This window comes from Semicossyphus pulcher, unplaced genomic scaffold (genome assembly GCF_022749685.1).
Source record: "Semicossyphus pulcher isolate SPU_LCO1_2020_fin unplaced genomic scaffold, fSemPul1.0.p SCAF_14, whole genome shotgun sequence".
Classification (NCBI taxonomy): domain Eukaryota; kingdom Metazoa; phylum Chordata; class Actinopteri; order Labriformes; family Labridae; genus Semicossyphus; species Semicossyphus pulcher.
Window position 1 is genome coordinate 7,580,425 of NW_027211648.1, and position 18,589 is coordinate 7,599,013.

The 18,589-nt window shown below is 43.3% G+C and overlaps 1 protein-coding gene across 3 annotated transcripts in view; it reads right to left on the bottom strand.

The window, feature by feature from the left end:
- Positions 1-16,954, bottom strand: part of stxbp5b (syntaxin binding protein 5b (tomosyn)) — a 40,407-nt gene extending 23,453 nt beyond the window's left edge. For all 3 annotated transcript variants that reach the window (XM_069661146.1, XM_069661145.1, XM_069661144.1), the window contains exons 1-6: positions 16,522-16,954; positions 14,533-14,630; positions 7,400-7,481; positions 6,952-7,052; positions 4,460-4,594; positions 3-66 (exon numbers count right to left, since the gene is read on the bottom strand). In XM_069661146.1, the coding sequence (XP_069517247.1) occupies positions 3-66; positions 4,460-4,594; positions 6,952-7,052; positions 7,400-7,481; positions 14,533-14,630; positions 16,522-16,665 (624 nt within the window). In that variant the 5' untranslated portion in view covers positions 16,666-16,954. The remainder of the gene's footprint in view (positions 1-2; positions 67-4,459; positions 4,595-6,951; positions 7,053-7,399; positions 7,482-14,532; positions 14,631-16,521) is intronic.
- Positions 16,955-18,589: the final 1,635 nt, after the last annotated feature.

Sequence of the window (18,589 nt, forward strand, 5' to 3'; positions counted from 1 at the left end):
ACCTTTCCTTCATCCATGGGGTTATCACTGATGTGCACCACAGGTCCTGGGTGTGTCTTAGTAGATCTGTGCAGGTTTAAGGACGGGAAAGAAACAATGAGACAGAGAGAGAGTGTGTTTAAATTCAAGATGTTTGGGCATGATGAGTAAACAAATTGTTTAAATGCTGTTTAGTGTAGCTTTTAGAGAGAGGAAGAGATGGGGAGGTAATTAGGAAAGATATCCAAAAAAGACAAATAAAGATCAAAAGCCAGAATCTCTGGTTGTGCACAGAGAAAAAGAGCCACAATATAAGATGAAAATGTGCATCTGTGCAGCAGTGAGAGAGAGAGATGACATATGAGTGAGACAAATGGAGGGAGAGAGGGAGGGAGAGCAGGGTCACTTGAGGGTCTGTGAGAGATTATGGTGTGTGGAGACAGCATCACCGTGGCAACAGAGCAAGGGCCACGTTGGAAGTGAAGGTCTGGCCTAAAGAAAGTGTTGCTGCCTCTGAATGTGGTCTGGCTCCAGCAGCTAATGATCTCATTGCTGCTGATGAGTCGATACAGGCGGAGATGTAGCAGCGAGTAAAAGGCAGGGACGGACCGGAATACAAACTCCAGCCGCCGGTAATCACCTCATGATACAGCGTCGTTATGAAGAAGCGATTTCACGTATAATGAGAATAAATGTATTCATACAGCGTGATTTATAGTCCGAAGGCTGAAAGGCAAGGTAATCCCCACTTTGCGAAAAAATAATGAGTTTAAGCTGAATTTAAGAGGGCTCACTCTCCTCAACAGCACTGAATATGAAACTTAGGGCTTCCATAGTTTCTATACACTGCAGGAGACACAGAACGTGAATCACAAGTTTGATTGTGTGTAATGTGTTCAGATTCTACAGAGGGTTTAAGTACGGGAAGTGTTCTTGTTTCCGTTTGTAGTCCGAGTAATACTGACCAATCACGTATCAGCAGGCTGCGGCGTACGCAGGAAAGACCGTCCGTGTGGAGAGCAAAAGCAGGCCGAACGTAATGCGCCGCAATGACATCCCGGCTCCTATCAGCGTCATCTCTCTTATCTCTCTCCACAAACAGACACCTGCAGCAAGTTCAGCCAACAATCTGCTCTATATCAAACAATTCAACTTGAGACAAATTCAGCGTTTATATTTCCCTGACTTCCTTGAATGCATCAGAAATGATCGCTCCAACCTCCATTCAACAAAAGAGCAATTTTACATCCAAGTAGTTTCTTCTCCTCTTAAAGACAGACCTTACAAAGCTTCATTTTGACTTTTAACTAATCGGCATCATGATGTTTTACTTCAGCAAACTTAAGACCCGTTAGTTAAAGTAAATCACAAGAAAAACGGTTTCTTTTTCAGGTTCATACCGCCGAAGGAAGCCAGACTGCAGCCTCTGTGTAACTTACCACTTACAGTGAAACTGAGATTCACCAGATAAATGGTAAATGGTAAATGGACTGTACTTATATAGCACTTTTCTAGTCTTTGCGACCACTCACAGCTGCTTTTACACTACATGTCACATTCACCCATTCACACACTGGTGGCAGAGGCTGCTACGTAAAGTGCCCAACTGTCAATCAGATATCACATTCATGCTATGCCACCGAGAGCAATTTGGGGTTCAGTGTCTTGCCCAAGGACACTTCGACATGTAGCCTGAGGGAGCTGGGGATCGAACCTCCGACCTTCCAATTGAAGGATGACCGACTCTACCACTGAGCCACAGCCGCCCCCGGCTGGCGTTCCTCTGGGGAACGAAATACCCACGTATCTGACGGGGCGAATTTCACTTTTAATCTGAACACACGGTTGCTTCTCAAGTTGCTAACTGGACTGCAAACAATGCCCAAGAAGTTAGCCATCACTCAGAGAGGCTATATCGTCAGACGATAGCTGATGGGCTCTGAGATTGGACTGTGTATAACAAACTATTAAGCCATCACCATCTGTGGAACTCCCTGCCTGGAGATCTCAGGCAGGCAAACTCATTTTAAATCTCTTTTAAATCTCTTCTTAAAACTCACCTTTATCGTCTGGCTTTTTCTTAACATTTGGCTTTGTTTTATTTTTTAACATTTTTATTGATGTTTGGGATCTTACGGGTATTTATTTGTTTGTTTTGCTTTTACTATTTGCCTTATTTTAATGCCTTGCAACGTGAAAGCATGATACTATTGGAGATCCATCAACTCAATCATGCTGTCACGTCGCGGTGCAGAGCTCTTACATTTTAGCAGATGAACTCAGTGATGGAGGCAGGTTTACATTCTGCTTTCACGCCATCTCTGTCAGGCTGGATGTAACATTGTTTTGCATTGCAATTAATGCAAAAGACACATTGAAACCGTGTCTGCACTGAGGCACGTTTGTGGACATTTGATTGGAATCACATTTCAAACAACCTCCAAATGTGGCCTGGATCCAATTTGTGTGGTCCTCTGCTGTCCAAAAAAATATCTGCAAACAAACTGAATGTGCCAAAAAAAAAAAAGATTTGGAAACATTTGTATTTTTGCAAACTTATTTTGGCTGACTGTATATGCACAACTTTTTCTACCAAATTACAGAGACCCAGAAATGTCTCTTTTGACACAGAGTATTATGCCTGCTTCCATGCACACGGGCAGATACAGTTATACAACAGTGCTTTTCAACATGTACAAAGTCACTGCGCAAAACAACACACCTACTTCAACTTTTATACATGTAACCTCAGTTGAAGTCGTTCATATTGTTTATGTTGCAATTTTAAAGGTGAATTCTGTCAGCCATTGTATTGGAGTGTTTAGATCATCTGAATAGCTAACGCCTCACGGTGCATGAGCATTATTAAAGCTTCATCTTGTCGGCCTGTCGTATTAGCAGAAATTTTCATAATGGGACGATGACGATGTTTGATTTTAAAGTTGCAATCTTGAAGATCTCAGTTTGGTTCTCTTTGGCGGCACCTGTGGCGATGAATGGTAATTGCGGGAGCACACTTCCCAGATATCCAGACAGTGCTGCATGTGTGACGTCCACGGTTGGCTCCGGTTGTAACTCTTGATTTTCCTCGCTGACGGTCTCTTTCCTGTTTAGACTGTTTGCTTCATCTGAGCGTTGAATTTGTTTCTTTTTCTTTGGATTTTGACTTCTTGTTGAAGTTGTATCTGTAGTCATCCATCTTTTCTTTGTTTGTTCAGCCATAGTAGATTACTGTTTACTCGCAACACTTGCAGAGAGCGGAAAAGCAGCCGCTTAGCTCCGCCTACCCTCTCTGGCAGACCAACCACTGCTGGCTGATGGAAAACGCGTCACTAACTGGGCGCTGCTTGGGATTTTTTCCACAAAAGTCGCCACAGACAGCCAGTCTGTAATACTGCAAATGCAAAGGCTTTCATCAGTGGGCCATCGGCTCAATCACCATTGTGTTACCTCATTCTGCGATAGATAGTGACTGAACAGACATTTATTTAAATGAAAATCTTCAAGATTACTACTTTAAAGCCTTTACCACCTGATACCAACAACATGCTGATATTTTCGAGCATCCTTCAGGCCAAAGTGAGTTGAACAGACTTTTACTTCTACAAAGAAACTACTGAACACTTTGTTTTACATTTCACACTGAAGCCCAGAGCTCTTTTCTTTAATCATCCGCACAGTCAAGACAGCCGGAATCATTTCCCTTCTCCTCCGTCTGTTTCTCAGACATTTATCGGAGCTGATTTCATACTTTGGTGTTCTGACACTTTCAACTTCCAGATCTAAAGCAGCAATTTATCCGACTGCACGAGCAGCCGCGCACACACACAAGCACTCCCCTGCCTCTAATTTTAGCTGCCAGTCACTCTGAAATTATTTCTTTTAGCTCGCTGGTGGTTGGAAAAAATACCTGTAAAGAGAAACTTTTAAGGGCGAAAGTTTTGCCTGAAATAAGCTGTCACACTTTTCCTTTGCAGGGCTATTTCATTCACAGAATCAGGCACTGCAATAGCACTATAACCAGTATAATCAAAAGTTCTTAGTCAGTGTGTTCTACCTGAATGTGTCGCCTGCCAAGATACATCCGATTCCTGCAGGAAATGTTCAACATTCACCTTTGAACAGGATGTGATGTAAAGGCCCTGTGGTCCTTTCAGTGGGTGTTTACACGGGGGAGTGTGTGACACAGGAGAAGCCACCGGGGTTATCAAGTGGGCACTTCCTATCACAGATGTTCTTTAAATCAGGCAGCAAACACCTCCAGAAGTCTCAGCGGCAAGTTCTGGCGAGGCACAATCACCACCTCCGTGCCGCCTTCACACTGATCAGAGCTACAGTATTCTCAGCTCGCAGGACACACTGTATCTGCAACACATTCCTTTGCATTTCAGAGTTTCCTGGTTCGGTGTCAACTCTCACAAGTGCACAAAGAAGATATGCAAATAGTCAGACAGCAGCAGAGAAGAGAAAACAGACTCACAGTTCGATGGCTTTGTTCCACATGATGACGTAGCCTGAGAGAGTGAAGGACTCCACGTTGACGATGTGGATGTTTCCTCTTTCCGTGCCGATGTAAAGCCATTTGCTCTGGAAGGGCAGGTGGCAGTACGTGATTCTGCAAGAGGAGATCGGGAGGATCCATCACAACCTGGCTTTTCATTATCTCATCATGACTCAGTCGCATCAAAGAGTCGCCCCAGTCCTTAATCATGCTGCTCCAACTGGAAGGAGTAGCGAGTGACTAAGATTTAATTACAAAGGCCTTGCTCTGTGTCACACTAATGAAGCCAGACTATATATAGACCAGCAGGGAGGGATGGCAGAGTAAACACTGCTGTCTTTTCTCAACTAGGAAGAATCATTCAGGTTTAAACCTTGTTTACAGCGTCGCATGGACAGGGCTGATGGTACCTGTTTAGTGTTTTTGACTGTTTATCTGTGCACACATCTTATACGATCTGTTAGGGTGGTTTTGGTTGAACCTGGAAACTTAAAAAATGTAACAATGCATGCTTGAAACTGACTTTTTTAAAATCTAGTTCATAAAGCAGCTCATTTGCTAACGACACCATATTTGAAGACTTTGTGGGCGTGGCAGATCCCGTTCTGATTGACATCTCCCCGGCTCTGCACACACCAATGAGCTTAATCTCGCTCCTTATGTCAGAGGCATCTCATTCAGGATCAGAGGAGGGAGCAGGAGCCCTGCAATCTGATTGTTTATATTTCAATTGGCAACATGCTTTTTATATTTTAACACTTAGCATAGCATGCCCACACTATGATTGGTTCGCGGAATTAATTAGCTGTGTCTCAATTCAGGGGCTGCATCCTTTGAAGGCAGCGGTCGACAGAGGATGAGTCATTCAGAGCCTGCGTAGATCGTTAAAGTCGAACTGAAAGGAGACGGTCTGGTCGACGGAGGATTTCCTGTTTGCGTCACCAGCTGTTCCAGCCCTTACCCTTCTGTCACTGAACGCTGCTGCTGTTTCCTAGCAACAGGGAAAGCAGGCTAACTAGCTAGCATATCTAACGTCACGTAAGTTAACCTATTGTTTTAAAGATAATTTTAAAACTTGTATCGCTATTCGATTGAGTTGAAACCAAAAACTTTTAAATTTTAAAGTGTATTCATTGGCCGTTTAAGAGTCCGCAATCTCGTTTGAATCGGCGCGCAATGAATACAATACGAAAAGGAGCATTCGAAATGGGACAGCCTTCGACGAGCCGCTGCGACGCAATCGGCTTTCAAATACAGCCTTCGAAAGCTGCAGCCCCTGGATTGGGACACAGCGTGATTTTTTTAGACGTTACATAGTTTAACCACGCCCAAACCAAAGTAGATATCAGGAAAGTTTATTGAACTTAAATAACAATATTTTGAATTTTAATTTAAACACATTTTTGAATACTTTTTCGATGCTTACAATTATGTTCATAAACAACATAAATTATATATTTAGAGGGCTTTGGATTTGGGTTTCCAGTGGCTATAACTACAATGATAAATGTATTCTTGTTGCGTCTTTCTATACTAACAAAATTACTAACTGATTCTTAATCATTGCTGCCCGACAGTCTTCAGAGTTTTATAATCTTTTAATGACTTTTTTTGTAGTTATCAAAAATGCTGTTTTTTTGGTAATAAGAGCTACATTAATAAACGTGTCATTTTTATAATAGCAGCTCTGTTTCGCTGAATAGCAACACCTGCTGCAGCTGGAAATTGGGTTATGGTGGAGAGAAACATTTAAGGCAAGAAAACAAACAACAGGCTAAAAATTAAGCTCTGTGGAGCTGAGGACAACTGCAGATTTGGGTAATAATTCTCTCTGGCTTTGTCGTGCCATTGTCATTTGATTAATTCTTAAAACAGAGAAGCTTTAAAGTTTGAAATCTTAAGAAAAACATTTCAACCACCACAAAACAGATGGTTGTTGCTGTGTTGATTACACATCTATTAGCAGACTAATGACCTACAGAGGCTTATATTTATAGCTCCGTCCACCAGTCAGTTTAGAACTGAAGAAGCCTTTCGGATGAGAGGTGAAACGTCTGCAAGAACTCCAACCAAGTCCAGTTCCCCTTTGGATTAAACTTCGCATTACAAACAGATCAATGTTGCACAACAGCAACGTAGACGTGCCTGTGTGACCTGTGAGAGGGCTAATATCTCTCCTGTTACAGTCTAGAAGAGAAAATTAGTCACAAATAAAGGGTTGCTGGACAGACAGAACATTTTCACAGGCACAGATCAATTCCAAGAAATGGAGAAACTGACTGTTTGGTTACAGAGTTTTTACAGAACCACAGTCTTACATTATTTGTCCAAGACTTGATGGCAACAACGTGCTAATTATCCACTGACGAACATGAGGCCAGCTGTTAGGGCTGTTTCCAAACGTTCTTTACACTCCACACACGCAGAGTGACTGCAAACAAAGCAGCAGAAAGAAGAACATGTTACTGTACCTCTCCCTGTTGAACTTGAGAGAATGCAGGATCGCAGGGATTTTTTGCCTCAGGTTCCACAGGTGGATGCTGTCATCAGCTAAGGCACTCACCAGCGCCCCCTGTGGGCAGGGTCAGAAAGACAGGCGTTTATACACGGCTCGATACAGGCTGTTTTAGAAGGCTGTATCATGACAACACAACGGTAAAGGCAACATGGAGGCATGTGGGTCACAAAGCTAGCATTACTGTTTAATCAATGTGTCGACAGTTCACACAACCAGAAGAGATTGATGGCTAATAAACATTGAACGAGCACCGGTGTCTGTGGTACCTGCTGGTGAGAAGAGCACAGACAGATGCAGGAGACAGTTGACAGACTCGGAGTTAAAGGGTGAGGAAGAGGAGGAGGAGGAGGAGGAGAGAGGAAACCAAACAAGGAAAGAAGGAACAGGTCATGAAAACACACCTCGTTGATCAGGAACTGGAGCTGGATGACAGCAGCGCCGCTCTCGTGCTGACAGTAGCACTCCACGCCCGCAAGGCCGAAGCTTAAAGTCAGCTTAGTCAAGGAAAACTGGACGGGTGGCAGAGAAGTTCATGCAGACATATGAGGGGAACCATAACAAACATGATGTAGAGTATCTGATTCAGCAGTGTGTGCGCCGATCACTTTCTTTAAATGACTTCCAGCCAATTGGACAGAGGTGTAAAGAGTACTGAAATACTCCACTCAAGTAGAAGTATTGTTACGTGACTGAAATTTCCCACCCCACTGAGTTTTATAATAAACTAATTTTTCCAAGTTAATCTTACACATGCATCCTATGCAAATGAAACTTTAGGTGTCTAACTGTTGAGAGAGGGACCTTTTGTTAAAGAGAAAGATCCTTTATTTAATAAGAAACAGCAGTTATATGGCTCTCTTCACAGTGTTGTGACGTTCGCGAATGATACGATTCTTTTGAACGGCTCTTTGGTGCGAACGACGGGAACCGAGTCGTAGCTGAGAGCCGGTCTTTTTAGAGTTGCGGCCAAATTTCACTGCCTGCCCTAGATCCACTCCCCTTCATGCCGAATTACCACAGGCAGCTTTTTTTTAACGGAAACTCCGCTACACTAGGTCAGGTGCAACGGAATCATGTCGCCACAACATGGTGAGCCACATTACAACCCTCTGCCAGGTTCGTTTTTTTTTGGCTGACTGCCGGGGTCAGCCCTACACACGGGTCTGTATGTGACTGACTGAGTAACTGACTGACTACGTAACTGACTGAGTGAGTGACTGAGTGACTGAGTGAGTAAGTGACTGACTGAGTGAGTGACTGAGTGACTGAGTGAGTAAGTGACTGACTGAGTGAGTGATGGTACTTTCAGAGCCATAGAGAGAGAGAGTTTCGACATTGCAATGGCGGATCCTGGAGCATATTGGACCTCCACTGATGCGACTCTCTGTCTATACGGCTCTGGATACTTTGTTCTGGGAGTTTTGTTGACATCTCTGCAGTCATACAGAGTTGTACCATAAATGATTGGCAAATTAATGATGTTGATTAATTTATCCTACATTAAAAGAGTGTGTTGACATGGGAGAATATAGTGCAGGCACGTTCGCGAGTCCGACCACTCTCTACCTCGTAGTGTTGTAGCGTTCGTGAACGATGAGCCGTTCTTTTGAGGACCAGAGCCATAAGATCCGGCTCCCTTCAAAGAGACGTTGTTCCCAACACTAACAGCCACCAGACCTCATTGACAAAAACAGTAATTTTACCTCGCAGGAACACGGGAGTTGTTGGTGGTCCACCGCTGCATCGATCGGTTCGTTTGTTGGTTATAGTTATAGTGTGGTGTTTTAAAGGGTTAGTTGGGTTTGGAACTAACGTGTGTTAAGACGCATAACAAGGCAGCGGTTGACCATGAAGTCCCACATCCTGCGAGGGTAAAATTACTGTTTTTGTTGATGGAGTCTGGTGGCTTTGAAGAGAGCGATCTAATGGCTGTTTCTGGTTAAACAAAAAACTTCCTTCAGCCTGTGTCAAAGGTGACATTTCCTCTGAACTCTCTTCTGTCCCATTCATGGTTCACTAAAGTTATGCGTCTGGTAGGCTGGTAGTCGCAGCTCTTTCTTTGCTTTGGACTCAGTGAAAACCCACCAGCACCACTGTTTTGATGCGATGAGTGACACTTTGATCTGATTAGCCTGTTGCGATGCATTTGATTGGTGTCAGTTTTTCTTTGTAGCTCACAATATCCCTAGATATGTATTTTACTAAGTAACGGATGGATGTACAAATGTAGCAATTTACTTTACTTCATTTAACAAACTTAAAGGAGCAGTCCCTGTCCCCTTATGGCCATTTTTGGGGTAATCTCAGGAAACATATCCTTGACCTCCTGTCAGCGCAAGGCTTTGGCATTCTCCTCCTTACTAGCCCGGCGGTTGATTTTGCTAAATTGGAAAAATTCTGCCCCACCCACCCACACACATCTCATCAAGAGTATCATGTGTAATCTCAAATTAGAAAAGATCAGGTATACTGTTAATGGTGCTCTTCAGAACTTCCATGGGACGTGGGATGGCTTTGTTGAATTTGTGAAGCGGTTAGATGGACTACAGTTGGAGTGATGGGCTTTCAGCGGACCCACTGTAGCTATGCCCTAGCTGAGGACGAGTGATTGAATGCACAACTGGACCCCCCCACCCCCAGTCCTTCCCCTCCTGTCTTTGCTGTCCCTTCCTGTGTGTTTGTATTTGTGTCTTTTTTGTTGTTGTTGTTTGTTTGTGTTTGTTTGTTTGTACTTTTATTTCATTTTCCTTTTTTTTCTTATTTCTTTCTTATGGTTATTTTATTTAACTTGCATTGTTTTGGTATGATTTGATTCTGTATGATCTTGGCATAGTTTTTACTTAGATATCTACAGACTTGTTTATTTTACTTATTTATTTGAAATGTTGAAGTGAATCCCTTGTGCCCTGACATTCGCTGTTGAAATGCATCCAAGGAAAACTCAATAAAAAGAATTTTGAAAGAAAGAATATACCGGTGGATCTTCTAAAGAATCTTCAGGTCTGCAGTCTACATTTCAAACCTGACGATTCTGAACGAGACATGACATCAGAGGCGGGCATCCTAGATTGAGGAAGTGTAGTTTAGCAAGCTCCGACACGTTTTCCGTAGTCTGGCGGAGGATTTCCAGGGCCCACTGGAGAAGCAGATAGCATCCTCTAAAGGCACAGTGCATTTTTTTCCAACCATAATGGCATTAGCTCCCCATAATAGCATGATAGGACTGAGGTTGAAAATCGTCGAACTGGCCCTTTAAGTAAAAAAAAGCAAGCAAACGAAACGTCTGCTGTTGGAGGTGTTTTTGTATCAAAAATTAAGTTTCCAGACGTCTTTGTTCTCATGACTACAATCTAAGTTGTTGTTTTCAGTTTGAATTCCTAAACAGGAACAAGCAAGAACATGAAACAGGTCAAAGTAGGGAGTTATAAATAAAGTCAATGAGCCCGGTGTGACTTATGCGTCAGCAAGTATGACTGCAGCATGATTAACTTAACTTTCCCCTCTTTCTGTATCGCACCGGTAATTTAAGGTCAGAGAATCCCCGCCTGATAAATCTTTCCATTCAATAACAGCCGGGCCTCCCATTCAGCCAACTCTACATGCAGGGGCTCAATTCTGACCTGTGTGTGAACTAAAAGAGGAGCCAGAATGACTGCATGCATGCTGGAGCGATCACAGTCCTCCACAGTGGCACCAGGCCTGTAATGTATCCCCCAAAAACCCCTCCAAATGCTTCCACAAACAGTGCAGATATGAGCAGCATAATGAGGAAAAGGCTCCTTCAAACAGCCTTTAATCACTTTCACAGACGGATAGTGTGAGCACCAATCACGCACGCCAACAAAGGCAGACAGCAGCGGCACGAGATCAAATCAGAGGGAGACAAAAGAGGTGCTCTGCTTCTCATACTTTCAATGTGATAATGCTGATGAAAAGCTCAAAGACAGACAGCTGCGCGCTCCAGCCGAGTCCGTCGTGAGCTGACACAGCATAAAACGTCTGAGCCGGATCAACCCAGCTGTGATCAAACAATCCCTCAGCGCCTTAAACAAACTAAGGTGGGGTTTACAAGAAGACCGTTTCAGGACTCGACAGCGGACGGAGGCAAACAGACTCTCAGACTGTAGGCCCGGCGCCACTGGAAGGTTGTTAGAAAGTGAACTCGCATTCACCCGTGACCTTTTGTGTCCACTTTTAGCTGCCGGCCCCCAAAGTTCTGTAAAACATCTCTCAGAATTATTAATCATGTCCGCAAAGGTCCACAATGGACGAGGAAGAGTCATTAAGTCTGTTTCATGGCCGCTGGTTGTGAATACATAAGCGCGGAGCGGTCGCTAAAGAGCAGGAAATGCTAATGTGCAACACTGTGGTGGGCTCATACTCCTCACAGCGTGTAGGATTCATTCAGCGGCCTCATACACGGTGCCGTTTGCTATCCTGTGTGTCATCAGTGTGCGTGCATGTACAGGTGTCTGAGTCTGATGCAATGTAGGTTAACGGTGCTGCTGAGCAAAGCAGCTTTCTAGGCTAGCAGGAAATAACTAAGACGAACAGCAAAACAAGAGTTTACGACCGCGGCGAGCAAGTGGGGCATGAGGAGAAAAATATCAAGTAGCAGCGAGTTTATGAACAAACAATTTGCTATATACATTTATAAGGCGCATGCGTCTGTGGGTGGCTGTTCTAACAGTGTATTACTGCTGCTTGTGTAATCTGCTGAAGAAATGGCAAAAAAAAAAAAGTATATTCAAAGCAATTTGTGTAATAATGATGTGTGCACATGCACGGGTAAGCATACACAAGATAGCTTTACATACTTCAGGTTAAAGAAACAAACAACAACAACTTTATCTTACAATTTAATGCTGCATTTTTTAAGACAAATAAAGACAGCCCACTGCGCTCTGCCAATGAAAGGCGCCTGGTACTCCCATCACAACAGGGGCCTGAGTTAACTAGACTCTCCGCAGTAGTCCCCAGGTGGTGGGACGAGCTACCAAACTCCATTCGGTCCGCAGAGAGAAGAAGCTAAAGACCCAGCTCTTTCTTGAACACCTCTGCACTTAATGATACTGATGCTATTGATGATGATGTTGATTAGGATATTCATGATGATGATGCTGCTGATGATTGTTATATAAAAAAAGGGCCTGCCTGTCAGCACAAGTGTCTGGTTTGTTGGCTCTTACTGACTTCGCTCTCTACTGTCTCCATAGATGCTTGTGTTGTATTAACTCTCAGATGTACGTCGCTTTGGACAAAAGCGCCTCATTATCGTACTTTTTGCAGCGTACACCTTTCCCTCACATGACACGGCTGCGTCATCACAGAAAACTCTCCTGTGCTTGCCGCACTGTTGCTTTTGGAATGTGGGACTTGTAGTTTTTTGAACGATTAGCAGGGGGGGAAAGATTACGGTGGGCGATAATCTTTACTCTATGCTCGTAAATTATTTTTCCAGTTCGCACACCTGTTTTCGGGGCAAACACGAGTGAAATACTCGCACTGTAGAGTATGAACATGCATGCTCCACTTAATGGCTTTAATTCATTAGCAGAGGTTGCCTCTTGTAGGATTATGCTGCTTCAAGGATTGCGTCAGCTCTACAGGAAGTCGAGTCACGCTGTTAAGCTGTGACTTTGTAAAAACACTCGCTCTTAAGGAAATGCGGTTCAAATAACAGTTCCTGTTAAGTCTGCAGCTTTTGGTCATGTGATCGCTTGTGTGCAATGCATTGGATATAAATTATTCTGTTGAAATGATTCGCGATGATCTCCGAGATAAGACTTCTAGCGAAATGAGATCGAAATACTTGATATATTTCAGTAAGATAAAATCAGGCGATTCATCAAGACTACATTCAATGTTCCAGATGCAATGTGTATAGTGACTTCATACAGCTATTAAGATCTTCTTATTGGAGAAATAAAACATTTTAAATTTTGATATATAGTATAAAAAAGACAGTGAACATGCAGCTTTCTCAGCCCTGATGCAGACATCTATCACACACTCAAGTCACTTGTACATCAACACTTCCCTGTTTGGTAAACCATTGTGGTTCACCGCAGCATTTCAACATCAGCAGGTTTTCTTGTGCAGCCAGCTGATAATCATCGTGACAGGAAGTTATCTTAATCATGCTCGCTGAGAAGTAAAGAAACTGAAAATGTCCTCTGTAGCTGTTTAAAATGAAGCTTCAAAGGAGACAAAACTAAGGGCTGGTGCGCTCACCAGTTTGACAGCAATGGAAGCTCATCAAAACAAAGTCGAGCACGAGCGGTCAGCTGAAACTTTTCAGAAGTTAGAAACTTTCACTGCCACTGCTGGACTCTACTCCCGTGGGGGGTCAAATTATTTTTAATTGCCGTTTCGTTTTCAGTCCAAGAAAAAACTAAAGACAGGCGTCTTAGACAGAGAAGGGAGGGCGGGGGGTTAGTATCTACAGTAACACTGATTAAAACACTGTAGTAGAGACAGATCTTGTAAAAGCAGACATTTATTGCTTGTAGACACCTCATTGAGCTTATGTCTACTGAGCTGTGGCAGCGTTTCCAAACTCCGGGGGCAATGAGGTGGATCGATGCAGCCTGTCTTTTGATAAATGGACCTATTGCCTGAATGACAGTAATCCCATCAGCTCCACCTCACACATTAGGACAACATGGAAGCGGTGTGTCTGTGTCCGTGTCTGTGTGTTCTCCGGGTGTCGCTGTGTAAACACAATGCTCTCTTAATCCGTAGAGTGGATAAAGACGATGACGGAGCCACTTCCAAATCTACATCAAGCAGACGGGCCTCCCGTGCAGGATGTCGTCATAAAGGGAAACCCTGTGTTTATACGCTAACCGGCTAACCCTGAAGACATGTTGTAAACAGAGTAACCTGGACACGAGCGCGCTATCACATGCAGTGTTTAATGCCTGGAATGTGACTCATGGAAGATGCTTGGTTAGCTGTAAAAACAAATTTTTATCCTTGAATACAAACAAATACAAACTGACTCCCAGCTGCCCGAGGGGCCACACAGCACTGAAGCAGCTTGTGTGTGTGCGTGCGTGCATGCGTGTGTGTGTGTTGTGCACGGCCGGTGATGTTTACAGCACATATGAAGTGGCATCCTGGCACACACTGGGCAGCACAGTTGATGAGGTTGGCTCCTCGGCATATGGTGGAGGAGCTGTTCATGCTACTGCAGAGATAGCGCTAATGAGCCCGGTGCTCCAGGAGAAGGAGGCTGCTGGCTGCACAGAAACACATCCGAGCGAGCGCCTACCTCTGAGCCCTGCGCCGCCCCGCTGTGTGCTCAGGATTTTTACATTTGTTGTGTTGGATGACAGGAGGGAAAGGCAGGTCACCTTCTGCACCCGAGTTTGAGGAACGTTCAAAGGTAATATCACGTTTTTTGGAAGTTAAACATAGCGTGTGTTTTGATGTGAGTGCAGGATGTTGTAAAATCACTACAATCATCCGAGCTTTACTTTCCTTGTGCGGCTCTCTTCATTCTGCCGTGGAAAAAAAAAGGAAAGGATACAGCCTCAAAGCTCCAGTCTGAGTCCCGACAGCCAAGATTTTCTGCACGGGGTCAAAAGCCATGGAGGATGGTTGATATGGGAAGCCATGACGCACAGTCTGCAGGAAAGAGCAGAATTTATATTAGAGCTGGAGTCAGCTAATCAATCATCTGCTACACAGTCACGCTGGCATTACTGCAGAAAAAAACATTATGATAATCTCCCAGAAATGTAATCCATCAATGTGGAAAATTAGTCTTATTATCAAAATAAATTAGATAAAGCGTAAACATTAGTGCAAATAGGGACTTGGATATGTTCTGATACCCGCCTGACACGTGTGCACGCCCGATCCTGTAAAACATCAGCAATACATTTAATCCATCCATCCTGAGGCTCATATCTGCAGTGATGAAGTGCACTTTATTCCCCTACCCCTTGCCACCAAAATGTTATCATCATCCATCTATAACTCAATTGTTTCAGGTTGGGAACCGTGCCCAGCCATGCATGAGCTGTGTGCAGCTTACAGCAGCATTATGTAACAGGTGAAGCCATGGCCCTCTAACCTGGGACCTGACCCGCTCTGCTCCCCGCTGGGGCAGCAGGAGCTGGTGGGCCGGCTCTCCGTGATGTTCACACATTTCACACAGGCAGAAACCTTTTCAGCTCCACCTTACGGGCTGGATTTATTCATCTAAAAATTCATGATTGAAAATGACACAGAGGGGATCATGGGTGCCGGCCAGTGGGGCTGGGATTTATAGCATAGGTTGACATGTTAAAGTCTGTTTAAAAACAATGCTCACAAACGCACACTGTTATCACTTGTACTGCCTAATTTACATCTATTGATTCACATATCAGTTGGCCGATATAGGCCTTACTTTGTACAACACAGATGTATAATACGGCCGTCCCAATTAAATTTGATGACAATAATTAGAGCCTGACTGATATTTCGATTGACCAATTATCGGGCCGATATGGTCTTAACATAGATGTGTCCTCATTGGCAGTTATGTTTCCCGTTATGCACTATATGAAAACGTCTTTTCATATCGGTTTATTATCGGTGCCTCATTCGTGTAGAAAAGGGTTTTCATTCCAGCTTGAAAAAATTTAATTTATTGGTCACTATATCGGTAATCTGTGGAGTTTTCCCCTTCTTGAATCAGAATTGTATTGTCTGATAGTAATATTACATTTCCTTTATTAAAGTTCTGTTTAACAGAGAACCTTTGCATAGTCACATCACTGCAAAAGGTCTATTTTCATTCATTTTCATCTCGACAATCTCAATTATTGAGCTGTATCGGCTGCCATATCTGTAATTTGTGATCGTTTCCCCCTCTAAAATCGGTCAGGCTCTAATTGAATAATACCCACTTGATTTGTCATTCATTCTGCTCAGACTGACATCATATTAGCTTGCGCTGAACCGAATTAATTTTTAAACAGAAGAAGGATTGTGGAGTTTGTCCTCCATGGCTGAATCATCTTTGGATGGCATCTCCTCTTGACCAGCAGGGAGAGGACAGGAGAAGTTATTACATTATATTTGACATAATTGGCGTCTTTTTTCAGGGTGGTATTAAAATGCATTAAATATTGTGAACCTAAACTGTACCTGAAACTGCTGAGAGCTACTCAGCTCGCTAACTTAGATTAATAAAGAAATAAACGGTGACTTGAGGCGACGATTCAGTGCAATGCAAACAGCCATGGAGCTGTGACAGCCCGGATACAGCCATGGGACACAGCCAAGCACAGCAGCCAGTAATTAAAAATCATTCCCTGTTGATTTCCCCATAGATATAACTTGCGCTTTAATGTCTTTATTTGCTTATTTTGCTGTGTGCTTTATGCTCTGTCCGTTTAGTTTCCATGCCAGTGAGCAGTGCTGCTATGGATGAAAACAACGCCAGTGTTGGGTCACGCCGCTGTCATCTGACTGTCAGTGTGCACAAACAGTCCGTTAATATTAGCTGCTACTGACGGATACCCACCTTGCAGAGCTGGAAATTCTCCGACTGGAGGGTCTCCTGAACGACATCGTTTTCCCTGGGAGTACCCGGCTGGGCACTTGCGGAGGAGGAGGAGGAAGCCGCTGTCAAGCCGTCCAGCACCTTCCTAATGTTAAACTTCTTCATTTTCCTCCGGTACAGACGCGACGGTTGAAAAAACAGATCAGGCGAGCTACCATAAATTGGATAGAGAGGGGTAGCTGCTAGCTAGTTAGCCGAAATAACGCACAGTTAATATCTTTCTGTATACATCTCACATGTTACGGAGGGTGTTGCCAGCGCACTCTCCAAAAGCACCCGAGCCACGAACATCGATTTAGTGAGTCCTTTCCGATATCAGTGTTAATCCGCCATTTACGTGGCCAGCTTTAACGTTATTCGATCGGGATCACTCGTTTCCGTGAGCTGTTTCCCCGGCCAGGGCTCAGCGGGTAGCAAACTGGCTACGGAAACGCAGTGAACTGCAGCGGGGATTGAGTCTGCGCAGTGCGGTCTCCCGGATGCTCGGCCGGTGTTACGGTGAATATTGTGACCTATCAGATTCAGTGACCTCGATGAGAAATTTCTTTTTTTTTTTGTTATTCTTTATGTATTGATTATCATTGATTATTTCTTCTTCTTCTTCTTCTTCTTCTTCTTCTTCTTCTTCTTCTTATTATTATTATGACATCTCCACATGCCACATATTTAATCACTGTTTCTGGTGTTCTGGTGACATTTCCAGCAGCTCTCTCTCACATCAAAATCACAATCAATTATCCAAGTAATCCAGCTCATACAAGGAGTTTGACTATTTTGTTTAATTGCTTGAATAAACTTACTGGCCAAAATAAACATAATAACACAATAAACATAACAACAAAGCGAAGCAAAACAGAACAAATAAAGGTAAAAATAGATTTACTTTTCAGTTTCAGTTTCTTCTGTTGCCCCCTGGTGGTTATGGAGATGCCTCAGGCTGAGGAAGAAAGAGAATCTGCCTTTGTGACAGACATTAAATCAAACATTTATACAGGAGCTGAGGGGAAAACATGCCACGGATGTTGTTTGGAACTACTGAAACGCATGTACATTTCAAGCTTCCCTTGCATCATCCTCTTTTAAGATCTTTCCCACAGTAACGTGATAGGAGAGCAGTCCTTTTGTTAAGGGTTAAGTTTTCAATTCAGGATCCATCTATTGTGTGTGCATGGAAAATAGGTCGTATTTCCTCCTTCCTCTTGCTCCCCAAGGAGAAAAAAATGAGGTTATTTGACCTCCGCAGAGAATTCCAAAACCAGAAAATCCTGTTAAATGAAAACCAAAAAACCTGGTTAAATAATCACCTTTGTGAACTGTCATTTAGGAGGCACCTATTTTTATGTGATGACACGCCTTTGGTTACTTTGTAATTAAGATAATGAACATAATTTAGACTGTCAGGAAGTAGTGCACCTTAAATAATACATCTGAAACACGCCATATTTCTGCTCATATCTCTGAGAAATATTGCAGTATTCAGTCAAACACTTTACGTATGAAGAAGTTGGCTACATCAGAATTAGTGTCAAAATGCAGCTCATATATAAATATATAGTATCCATATACAGTATGTGATACTTTAGACTGTTAATGGAGTCATTCTGCCGTTTTTTTACCTTTAACTGAGCATATTTGCATTGCGATATCACTACTTTTACCATGTATGTACTTAATCAATCACTGCCAACTGAATGTAACATGTATTATAAAGCTACATATAGTAACACATTTCCAAACAGGATGTCATAACCGTCATAAAATCCCATATACTTCCGACTTCATAATCAGTTCCACCCTCAGGCTTTCCTCTCTGCACATGCCTGTCTTGTACACTAGATGGCGTCGTCTACCAACATTCTTCCTTCCTGCTATCTGGCAGCATTCTGTTGGGGGGGCTCTTCTTCCAGCCAAAATTCAGCACCATGGACAGCGACATATGGATTCCTTGCCCCTGATTGGTCGCCTTGATGGTCCAGGATATGACCTGTTTTTAACAGTAAGGTTCATTCACCTTGTGGCATTTCTTGCG